Here is a 12,230-nt window from a genome sequence, read left to right on the forward strand (position 1 = left end):
TGCATATTATTACAACTATGTAAAAGCAAGCATATAATAAAGACTGGAAGGATAAAACCAAAGTTGATGATAAGGATACTGAGGGGTAGGGAGAGTGAATTTTTCCAAAAAATTCACCTGTTAAAAAAAATACTTGCATCACTGGCTCTTCCCCTGCTGCCGCGTCAGTGTACAGGGAATCAGAATGTTTACTGCATTGTCTTGCCTCAGGTTGCCTCACCGCAAACCTTAGCCCCCCACCAAAGAGAACTGATAGAGCAGGACCTGGGGCCCCAGTGGCAGGAGTGTCTTTGGGTTGGAGGAGCTGGAGGTCGCAAGGCTCCCATAGTGGCAGTCAGCAGCTCGAGCTAACAAAGGAGCTTCAAAGCCCACTCTGACCAGTACAGCTTGAGCAGCTGTTGACACAGCTAAGGGGGAAGCCCAGCCTTGACTGACCTGAGACTCTGGCCTCCCCTGGCTAGACTGGCAGAGATCTGTGTGAACACCCTTTGGCGGTGCGTGCAACTCCTGGGGGCTCTTGCTGGCAGGCTACCTCCTGGGCACAGACAGTAGAGCTTCTTTGAACATCCTAAGGTTCAGGAGCTCTTGGATCACCCTATCTAGAGGCAGAGGGCATGGCTTTCATGTCTATGGAGATAAAGCATCAAGTCCTTATCAGATCTTCACACAGTCTACTGAGGATGTGTTTTGATGGGTGACAAAAATAGGTTTAGTTATAAATAAGACTTGCCATCGGAGGGCAAGACTCAGAACCCTGAGCAGCTTAGGAAAACAGGAAGAATAAAAGAGAAAGGTTCTTGCTTAATGATGGGGATACCAAAAAAAAGAGAGAGTGAGAAAGTCTCTGCCTCCTTTGCAGGAGAATAGGTTTTAATAGATTTTGCTCCTCTTATTTTAAGAGATGTTTTTAAAACTCCTTCCCTAAAGAAGTGGGAATACGACACAGATTGAGACCCTCAGAACAGGTAGCTGAGGTAGGCAGAGAGAAAGAAACCCCATTTCCAGAGGGAAGCAGCAGCAAAAAACTCATGAACGGTAGAGAAAAACTTACTATACCTGGGCAACTTCTTTGTTAGGAGTATTCCAGACCTGATTCCCAACTGCTCCCCAGCCTAAGCAAAAACCACCAACATTCTGAGTCATGTGACCTGATTTTAAAATATTTTATTACATAACCTTTTCATGGCACCATCAGGAGTAACAGAAAACGTTATTCCCAGTTCCTACACCACATCCTGAAAAATATACATTTGTATTTATATATTTATATCAATACTCCACCCCATCCCATAATTCCACCACCTATTGTAGGTCTTTTGCTTAAAGCAGGAAACTATTCTCTTAGGTAAGAAAATATATATGGAAGCTAAATGAAATAACGGTTAGAGTAACTGGGGACAGTTGGTCGTGGGGACAGGGAGGAAGGGGTTAAGTCCAGCCTAGGCAGGATGCATCACCAGGGGTCCATCAAGGTGGAGGACAGTGTATAAAAAGGCAGCGTCACACAGGTAGGCTCTGGGGTCCTTGGTCCATTAGGAGATGGCCTTTGCCTCAGGAAGGAAGGCTTCCCAGTACTTTGCCAGCTGCAAAGAAGTGGGGACAGTAAGCAAGTGCCCCCACCTAGTGGCAGAGCCTAAGCCAGCCTGGGAGGAATCAAGCACAGTACCCTGGCGCTCCCCAAGCGCCTCTGCCCCACAAAGGCAGGCTCTGAGCAGCTGCACAGGCCACACGACCCTCACACCTCCCTCTTGACAGGGAAGGCAGCAGTTCCTGAGCCCCAAGTGCAAGGCCAGTCTCTGAAGACAGTCTTGGCTCCACCCCAGAGGGAGCACCCCTGTGGTGGCCACAGCTTTGCCTGGCTCGGTTAGCTCCTCACAGTGGGGCCACTGTTTCACATACTGATGAGGCCTCAGTCTCAGGAAGGCCAGGTGGTACCATGGGGTGGCTTCTCGAAGGGTAAGCAGTTACAGGGAGATGGGGTTTGTCCTCAAAAACTAACTCACCTCAGAATGAGGGCAGCAGAGCCTGGCCCTCCTGCTTAGTAAAAGACCCTGTTGGATGCTCCATGTCAGAGCAACAGGGCCTATTTTCAATGATCGACTAGAGGAGGGCACAGCCCCTCAGAAGCAGGGCCTGCACATCTTGTCGTAGAAGTCCCAAGGAGGCAGCTCGCCTCTGGAGCGGGCAGTAGAGGATGACGGTCACACACAACTTACATACCTGCTGCTGTGAGTAAAGGAGTGTCTCAAGGTACTTGATCACGTGGTTCTTGAAGTCCTTGGATTTCTCTTTCTAGGAGACAAGATTCTACACTGACCACCCAGTTTTCGCTTTCCCTTTCGATGGGATGATGGTGTTTATTGCTGACCAAGGCCAAACACAATCTCAGAAAGTAGAGGCAGCAGGTGGAATAGCTGTAATTTCCAGCCAAAGAGGGTCTGCCAAGGCCTTGAAAGGTTTTGTGGGAGGGCAGGAGATGAAGGAGAGTGGAGAAGAAAGGACTGGGGGCCGAGGTTATGTGGCAGCTGCAAGCTTTGTGTTTAATTGCTCTGGTCCAGCCACAAGTGTAAGACTGCCACTGTGCCTAGGAACAAACACACACTCCCCAAAGAAGGCCACGCCTGCTCACGAGAATTGCCAAGTCACTGGTACCTCTATCTCTTTACCCAATAGAGTTGGACAACACCAAGAGTATTCTAAAACATGCACTGCATGCTAAGTGAGAAGTAGGATCTTCTATCTCACCTCAAACCGCATCACTTCTTTTCGGACCACTGTTGAAATCCTCTCGAAGTCCCTTTCATATTGAGTCACCCGAGACTCCCACTGGGAAGAAAGAGGAAAGAAAGGATCACCTCATATTATGGCATCATTACTAAGCCTTCACATTTGGACATCAATTTTACATATGAAGCCTCAATTGATCATTATGTCTGTCTGTCCCTGTGGGTAAGATGAGGTGTCACAGAGGATTTCGCATGTAAGTCAGAGTGCAGCAGAGGGCCACTTTAGGGGCTGATTGGAAAAGAGATGCCTATATTTCAGGCATTTGGGACCAAGTGTGGTCCTTCAAGAAGGCTCTGATACTGCAGCAGCCTCCAGTTTAGGTACTCACCAGCAGGGTTGGAAGGCCTGGAAAACTTAATTTAGTTCTCATGAGAAGGCATATCTGAACCAGCTACGTAGCTTTTCAAAGACCCAGCCAGGACCCCTCCTGCCGAGATTCTTTTTTTTTTTTTTTGAGATGGAGTCTTTCTCTGTCATCCAGGCTGGAGTGCAGTGGCGTAATCTTGGCTCACTGCAACCTCTGCCTCTCGGGTTCAAGTGATTCTCGTGCCTCAGCCTCCTGAGTAGCTAGGACTGCAGACGTGTGCCACCACACCTGGCTACTTTTTTTTGAGACAGAATCTTGCTCTGTCGCCAGACTGGAGCGCAGTGGCGTGATCTCAGCTCACTGCAACCTCTGCCTCCCAGGTTCAAGCGATTCTCCTGCCTCAGCCTCCTGAGTATCTGGGACTATAGGCGGGTGCTACCACGCTCAGCTAATTTTTGTATTTTTTTTAGTAGAGACAGGGTTTTACTATGTTGGCCAAGATGGTCTCAATCTCTTGACCTCGTGATGCGCCCCCCTTGGCCTCCCAAAGTGCTGGGATTACAGGCGTGAGCCACCGCACCTGGCCTCGGCTAATTTTTGTGTTTCTAGCAGAGACGGGGTTTTACCATGTTAGTCAGGCTGGTCTAGAACTCCTGATCTCGGCCGGGCGCAGTGGCTCACACCTATAATCCCGGCACTTTGGGAGCCTGAGGCAGGTGGATCACGAGGTCAAGAGATCGAGACCATCTTGGCTACTAATACAGTGAAACCCCGTCTCTACCAAAAATACAAAAAATTAGCCAGGCGTGATGGTGGGAGCCTGTAGTCCCAGCTACTTGGGAGGCTCAGGCAGGAGAATGGCATCAACTCAGGAGGCAGAGCTTGCAGTGAGCTGAGATCATGCCACTGTACTCCAGCCTAGGCGACAGAGCAAGACTCCATCTAAAAAAGAAAAAAAAAAAAGAAAAAAAAAACCCGGGCGTGGTGGCTCACGCCTATAATCCCAGCACTCTGGAAGGCCGAGGCAGGCAGATCACCAGGTCAGGAGATTGAGACCATCCTGGCTAACATGGTGAAACCCCATCTCTACTAAAAATACAAAAAATTAGCCAGGCATGGTGGTGGGCGACTGTAATCCCAGCTACTAGGGAGGCTGAGGGAGGAGAATGGTGTGAATCTGGGAGGCGGAGCTTGCAGTGAGCTGAGATCACGCCACTGCACTCCAGCCTGGGCGACAGCGTGAGACTCCTTCTCAAAAAAAAAAAAAAACTCTGACCTCAAGTGATCTGCCCACCTTGGCCTCCCAAAGCGCTAGGACTACAGGCATGAGCCACCGTGCCAGGCCAGAGATTCTGATTTGACAAGTCTGGGTAGAGGAGGAAGAGAACAGGGGGACTAGGCCTCAGGAAGGCCTGGAGTTATTCTCAGAGGCTTCCTCAGCAGCCACGGCCCTTTAGACTCCATCAGCGCTCTTGCTTGCTGTGGGGTTCCAAGCCTCTGGGTGGGATGGGACCTGGGTTCATTTGGAAGCAGCAGAACACCCCCGGCTGGGCTGCCTCAGGGGACTCACCTCAAGGATCTCATCCTTGGCCAGCTGCAGCTTATCAGGCTTGTTGGCCCACAGCAGTCGAGCCTCGGCCTCCCGCTTCTTCTGCAGTGTGGCTTGGGCATCCTGCCAGCGCTGCCATGTCTTCATGCGCTGGTCGAAGGCAGCCTGTGGGGGTGGGGTTGAGGAGGACCACAACCAGCTCTTCAAGAGCTCTGCTGGCTCTTCCTCGGGGCAGGCTCTCCCAGCAGCTGCGCCAGGGACAGACTGAGCAAGGGCAGGTTCTGCAGCCGCATGTTAGTGCCCAGCTGGGAAGTTTAATGTCTAGGAGCAAAGCTTGGGTAATACTTCTCTCCAAGCTTCTAGGAGGCCAGTGCCATGCTGCTTCATGCTACTCCCAGGGCTGGATGGCAGGGAGCCAGTAGGTGGCCTCATGCCAGTGACCAATACTATGGCTTACAAAAATATCTCCCTCAGATCAGTCAGTTCACAAGGCTACATACTTTCCCTGAGTGCCTGCCATGTGCCAGGAGCTAAGAATACAGTGGATGAAACTCATGGTCCCGTTTTCATGGAATTTGTCATCTAATGGAAACGGCCAACATTACATTCACAATTACAAATAGATACTTACAAGTATGCAGACTACTGGGAATGCAGCAGGGTACTATAACATAAAACCAGGGGCCCAGCTTAGCCTGGGAAATATGTCAGGGAAGTCCACCCTAAGGACCCAACCTTTAAACTGACACCCAAATAATCTACAAGGTTAGCTTAACAAATCTTTAAATCAACACCTAAAACCACAATAGGGCCACACTGCTTTTTCCCAACCACACACTCACCTGCTCTAGGCTACCAAGGCCTCCAAGAAGCTCCCTAAAATCTATTTGCTAGTTTTCCTTGTTTCCAGTTTCTTTTTTTTTTTTTTTTTTTTTTTTTTTGAGACGGAGTCTCGCTCTGTCACCCAGGCTGGAGTGCAGTGGCCAGATCTCAGCTCACTGCAAGCTCCGCCTCCCGGGTTCACGCCATTCTCCTGCCTCAGCCTCCCAAGTAGCTGGGACTACAGGCGCCCGCCTCGTCGCCCGGCTAGTTTTTTGTATTCTTTAGTAGAGACGGGGTTTCACCGTATTAGCCAGGATGGTCTCGATCTCCTGACCTTGTGATCCGCCCGTCTCGGCCCCTTGTTTCCAGTTTCTTGACCACAATCAACATTTCCAGGGAAGGAAGCTGCTAGCCTGACTAACCCACACCCGCCCGGACTTGCTTAATAGGCCACAAGCAGCAGCCTGGATCAACGATCTGTGCCTGGGGCCAGCCACCCAGCCAGGTTCCATCAGCTCCCTCGCTGCCCTGCAAAAGTTCTCTGAATATTTTCTTTTTTTTAGCCGGAGTTTCACTCTTGTCACCCAGGCTGTAGTGCAATGGAGCGATCTCGGCTCACTGCAACCTCCACCTCTTGGGTTCAAGCGATTCTCCTGCCTTAAGTCTCCTGAGTAGCTGGGACTACAGGCGCCCGCCACCATGCCCAGATAATTTTTGTATTTTTAGTAGAGATGGGGTTTCGCCACATTGGCCAGGCTGGTCTCAAACTCCTGACCTCAGGTGATCCACCTGCCTCAGCCTCCCAAAGTGCTAGGATTACAGGCGTGAGCCACCGCGCCTGGCCTTCCCTGAATATTGTCTATGCCTCCTTAGCACAGGTTTATGCCAAAACTTGAACCTTAGGGAATGCAATGCCACCAAATTCACCTGCCCCAGTATTGTCACTGCTGTTCCCCTGCAGCATCTTAACACCTCAATGTCAAAAGATTAGGTAAAGGGTGATCTCATATCCGAGTTAGACTCAAGCCCAACCCACTGGCCTAACAGTGGTCCGGCTCCACGCTCAGAGAAGAGCAGAAAAGAAAACTTTGTTGTTCTCTCCAATCCCACCACCAGGCTCATAAGCATGAGGCAGGCAGATGGAGGGTCTCTGAGAAAAGACCATTCGCAGTTCTGTACCGTGAGGCATCCTTCCCCAGCCCCAGCCCATGGAGCTCTAGGCAAGGCCCTCATCCCTGTGGTACAAGCTCACTCTGCCTGGGGGCCATATCCAAGAACTGTGCTCCCCAGAGATTCCAAACAACGCTCCGCATAGAAAGCTTCCCCCAGAGAGTGCCCTCCCTGTGGCTTGCTCTCCAGTCTAAGTAGCCTGACCAGTTCTAAGAATTACATAGCAGGTTATTTTTAAAACCTCTTATCACTCTGGAGTTAGCAGCAAACCAAATAGCAATGGGAGAGGACAATGAGTAACCTCCCAGGCTCTATGAGGCAAGTCCACCACGGGGGAAGCGCCAGCCGGGGAGCAGCTCAGCTCCTGACACGACGCACAAGCTCCCTGATGGGAGATATGTTGGGGACGGGGACCGAGGGGTGGCACTGTTCTAACTCTGAGGCGCAACCTGATCCCAAGCCGAATCAGGGACAGACTTAAGCCCTTAGAGTGTAGGCGCCAGGCTTCCTCTTGGTTCTTTCTTCTGCCTTAGGGAGGCCATGCAAGAGCTAATGCCACTGTCAAAATTCCTTAAGCTTAACCCCTGGGAGTGCTCATGGGGAAACCACACTGCTAGATCACCAGGAGAGAGTGAGGTGCTTGATGAGGGGCAGGCTGGAATGTTATCAGTGGGGGTGGCACAGCACAGGAAGGCTCTGGTGGCGAGCTCTCTCAGTCCCTGGCCACACTCCTCCATGCAATGCCAAGCCAGTTCCATGTAGTTACCTGACTGCCCGCACTGGAAGGACAAGTGGAAGCCACCAAAGCCACCAGTTACTGTTAAGGAGGCAAAGATCAAAGGACTGAGAAAGTCACTGCTCCAGGGGGCCAAGAGATCAGGACTATAAGCAATGTTCCTTCAACAAATGACCACAGGCCGGGCGTGGTGGCTCACGCCTGTAATCCCAGTACTTTGGGAGGCCAAGGTGGGCGGATCACGAGGTCAGGAGATCGAGACCATCCTGGCTAACACCATGAAACCCCATATCTACTAAAGATACAAAAAATTAGCCAGGCGTGGTGGCGGGCGCCTGTAGTCCCAGCTACTTGGGAGGCTGAGGCAGGAAAATGGTGTGAACCCGGGAGGCGGAGCTTGCAGTGAGCCGAGATCGCGCCACTGCACTCCAGTCTGGGAGACACAGCGAGACTCCATCTCAAAAAAAAAAAAAGAAAAGAAAAGAAAAGAAAGAACCACAGAGGACACCGTCCAGCCTCAACAATGAAGGGCAACCTATTTGGAGATTCAAGAGTGATCTGTTCTCCAAATGCCGTCTAGGAATCTTGGTTGTAGGGCTCAAAATGAGTCAGTGATAACTAGCTAACAGGTGAACAGATTGCTTGGTTTATAGGATACCTTTCCGCTTAAAAGTAGAAAAAGTAACACCTATTTACAAGCTATAATGGGATGAAACTGTCTTGGGAAGGGGACCAGCAAAAGGAAAACAATTCAAATCAAGGGAAGGAGGAGAAAAGGAAACAGAAGCTTACCCGGACTATGGCCAGGAGGCGAATGTAGTCACTCAGGAGCTCAGCAAGGAGGAAGAAGTCATTGTTGGCCTGTTCCTGGTGGAGCTGCTCAATTTTTTCTTCCACCTCAGCCAGCTGGGAGAGTGCCCGTGACAATGCCGTGTTGTCCTCAGAGCTCCCAAGCATGGCTAGACTCTTTGCAAACTGGGCTGTGTTCAGCGCTAGCTCTGGAAGGAGGAAAAGACAGCAGAGGCCTCTCTGATCTCACAAGGAAAAGGGACAAATCAGCTGACACTGCATGGCATGTCTTAGCAATGCCGCCCACTGCGTATCTGGGAAACGAGGGTTCCGCAACCCAGTCACTTACACCACAGTTAACTGTATTCAGAAAGTAAAGAGAATGTGGCCTGGTCACAGAAGCAGGAGGGAGAGGCACCAGCTTGTCCCAAGTTTTACTGGGTTAGGCCTACCTGAAGGAAGCAGCTCCAATATCCCTGAAGAACCAAAGCTCACTCGTTAAATAACAAACAGGCCAAATAAACTATTCTTATATTTTTGTTAAAACTCATGAGTGGTAGCCTCTCTGTACAAGAGAGAAGAGTGAATATATGTGCACACTGTATAGTCTTGAATGTTCTAGAGTAGGGTAAACTCTTTGTGTAAAGGAGTGCAGTGGCACGATCTCAGCTCACTGCAACCTCTGCCTCCCGGGATCAAGCAATTCTCTGCCTCAGTCTCCCAAGTAGATAGGATTACAGATGCCCACCACCACACCTGGCTAAGTTTTTGTATTTTTAGTAGAGACAGGGTTTCACCATCTTGGCCAGGCTGGTCTTGAACTCTTGACCTCGTGATCCACCCGCCTTGGCCTCCCAAAGTGCTGGGATTACAGGTCTGAGCCACCATGCCCAGCTGATAATTTTTTTAGGGTTTGCAGGCTACACATAGTCTGCTAGAGATTCTTTTCTCCTCCCATTCATTCCTTTAAAAATGTAAAAACCTAAATTTGTAGCTCATGGCAATAGTAACAAGGGTCAGATTTGGCCCATGGGCCAGATTATAGTTTGCCAACCCTTACTTACACTGGTCTTATGCTATGGATCTTCTATCTGTTTAGATTTCTAATTATCAGCATGTTTAAGGCAGACAGGGAAAAGATTCAAACTGGGAAAATTTCACTAGCTCTTAAGCAAATTTCACTAAAGAAAGACGCAGAAGGATTAGGAGACAGGTGGCTTCCTTGCATTTACGCATTGCTGGTTTGACCATGTAGCTAAAGCATGTATGACATCATTTTGGATATAAGCCATCAACTCAAAATCAACAGAAGCCAGCATCCCAGGTCATGCTGTATCTGAGACGGCTTCCCTGCACCCCTCCCGGGTAGAAAGTACAATGCCCACAGTGGTTGAATCATGTTTTCTGCCAGGATATGCAGGGCATACCTTTTTTAATCAGAACATCAAGGACCTGGTGGGCTGAGAATTTCAACTTGGATGGCTGAGAGGATTGGAACGGCATGCCCTCCCATCTCCAGTTCACTAGAGACAACAATTTCCCCTAGCTCCAAGTGCATTTCAGAGCTTGTTACCTTTCCTATGGTTGACTAGAGTTTCTACAACAGCATGCAGTTTCCGTAAGCGCTGCTCCTCACACTCTACCTCCTGGAGCTTCTCCTCAAACCACTGAAACACAAAAGCCCAGAGCTTTAATGAGATTACTTCTATAGGTGCAGTGCAGTCTTTCTTTAGCAGTTGTTTTTCAAAAAGGGACTAAATTATAAAAAAACTTTCTAATCTCAGAAATTTCAGGACTCCTTAGGGGTTGTGACCCATAAGCCTGAGGTGTAGGTGAAGGTAAGAGGCACCAGGCTAACTCACAATGTCTGATTCATTCATCTTGATGGTCATTTTGCTGACGGCATCTGTGGCTTTGTTGAACATCTTGAGGAGACCAGCACCACTCAACGTCTGGGTACCCACGGCACGTGGCAGCTACAAGACCAAGAAGGCAGGGATGGCAAGTTATCTGCTGCCCTACTTTAAGTTCAGAAGAATTAGTATCCATCAGATGGCATGCCCAAAACTTGCCAGAAAAATTATGTGAACTGTAAATTGTTTTTTCAAAGGCAGTCTGAGGAATCCACAACACATCCGTAAAGAAAAATCAAAGAACCACGTTAAAAAGAATCAGCCAACATTTTCAGCTTTTGATATTTTATACAGAAAAAAGTAGACTGGGGTGTTACACAGCCAGGTGACTTCAAATTGAGATTGTCTGCCTACCCAGGCATGAACTGCCTCAGTATCAAGCATACTCTTGTTAAAAGTCAAAAGTTCCCTTGGATTAGCATACTTTGTACACAACTGGACTTAAAAGTCTCAAGACATTGAAATCTTGCTGTGCTAGAATTTTCTTCAGTGAACAAATATCCAAGGACAAGAGAATTACTGATTCAGATCAAGGCTACTTTCAGGGATGACCTAGTAGCCAAGCATGCCAAATATTTAGAAACAATCTGATTGCTGTTCAGTCTCCCCAGTACTCTCCTAGGGCATGGAAAGGATGCTGAAAAATCTATAACATATATAGCATGCTAAAAAGTCAGATTTTAGTGTTCAGGACTCTATGGCAGTAGCTCTTTTTTTTGAGATGGAGTCTTGCTCTTGTCGCCCAGGCTGGAGTGTAGTGGCACGATCTCACCTCACTGCAGCCTCTGCCTCCAAGGTTCAAGTGATTCTCCTGCCTCAGCCTCCCAAGTAGCTGGGATTATAGGTACCCGTCACCACACCTAGCTAATTTTTGTATTTTTAGTAGAGATGGGGTTTTGCCATGTTGGCCAGGCTGGTCTCGCACTCCTGGCTTCAGGTGAACCTCCTGTCTCAGCCTCCCAAAGTGCTGGGATTACAGGCATGAGCAACCGTGCTCGGCCTGGCAGTAGTTCTAAACGTCGGGCCACTTTGCTTCCTAGGGGACATTTGGCAATGTCTGGAAAATGTGGTTGTTATAACTGGGGAGGGGGTGCTACCTGGATCTAGTGGGTAGGTACCAGGAATGCTGCTAAAACCCCCTGCAATGCACAGGACAATCCCTACGACAAAGAACTATCTTACCCAAAGGGTCCACAGTGCTGCTACAGACATACCCTGCTTAGGGGTACGGAGTAAAGATGAGAGGGTGAAAAGGAAGAAGGGATTTAAGAATATTCACAAGAGAAGACTAAAAGATCTGAAGCATTTGACAGGGAATTTTTAATTAAAACATTTCATTTCAGAGAAAAAAACTCCGAATTTATTTAGTATCATTTTCTTCACTGGAATAACACATATTATATACAAATGAAAGAAAAATTTAAAAATAAAAATTAAAGCAAAATGACAGCCCTATGCAGTCACTTACTTCCTTCTAGTTTGCTTTCCTGTGAGATAAAACATTTCACTCAAGTGTTTCTTTTGATCCTTAATGACTCACATGTTTCTACAGCTGTATTTACATGCTATTTCATGTTTCACATTTTATAATTCTTTTAACATACACGTCCATGTACTAACATTTCTGTATACTTTGTTTATGATGAGAATCAAATATTTGGTTATATATTTTACTTAATTCTTCCACTGTTAGCAATTGAGCTGTTTTCCATTTTTGACAATCAGGACTAGCCTACACATGGCCTGCAAAAAAGACTGTCTACCTCAATCAACACTTTTCCTACATGGCAGTTCTGTGGTGTGTGGTAACTGGTTTTTAATCAATGCCCCGCCTGGCATAAAATATGCATTCAACCTGAGCCAAGAAGTAACCTACGACATGCCAAGGACCTGCCAAAGAGACCACTGTGTTGATCCAGTAAGACAATACTGGCCGGGCGCGGTGGCTCAAGCCTGTAATCCCAGCACTTTGGGAGGCCGAGACGGGCTGATCACGAGGTCAGGAGATCGAGACCATCCTGGCTAACACGGTGAAACCCCGTCTCTACTAAAAAATACAAAAAACTAGCCAGGCGAGGTGGCGGGCGCCTGTAGTCCCAGCTACTCGGGAGGCTGAGGCAGGAGAATGGCGTAAACCCGGGAGGCGGAGCTTGCAGT

The 12,230-nt window shown here is 48.5% G+C and overlaps 1 protein-coding gene across 3 annotated transcripts in view; it reads right to left on the bottom strand.

Moving 5' to 3' along the window:
* Nucleotides 1-339: 339 nt before the first annotated feature.
* The window catches only part of SNX1 (sorting nexin 1), a 46,540-nt gene continuing 34,649 nt past the window's right edge, over nt 340-12,230 (bottom strand). For 2 of the 3 annotated variants that reach the window (XM_033189808.1, XM_033189807.1), the window contains exons 9-15: nt 10,023-10,136; nt 9,734-9,827; nt 8,164-8,369; nt 4,665-4,808; nt 2,746-2,826; nt 2,221-2,292; nt 1,145-1,583 (exon numbers count right to left, since the gene is read on the bottom strand). In XM_033189808.1, coding sequence (XP_033045699.1) covers nt 1,533-1,583; nt 2,221-2,292; nt 2,746-2,826; nt 4,665-4,808; nt 8,164-8,369; nt 9,734-9,827; nt 10,023-10,136 — 762 coding nt within the window. In that variant the 3' untranslated portion in view covers nt 1,145-1,532. Of the gene's footprint in view, nt 1,113-1,144; nt 1,584-2,220; nt 2,293-2,745; nt 2,827-4,664; nt 4,809-8,163; nt 8,370-9,733; nt 9,828-10,022; nt 10,137-12,230 lie in introns of those variants that run through there. The other variant, XM_033189809.1, reaches the window with a different exon arrangement.

Source organism: Trachypithecus francoisi, unplaced genomic scaffold (assembly GCF_009764315.1).
Source record: "Trachypithecus francoisi isolate TF-2019V2 unplaced genomic scaffold, Tfra_2.0 Lachesis_group3, whole genome shotgun sequence".
Taxonomy (NCBI): Eukaryota; Metazoa; Chordata; class Mammalia; order Primates; family Cercopithecidae; genus Trachypithecus; species Trachypithecus francoisi.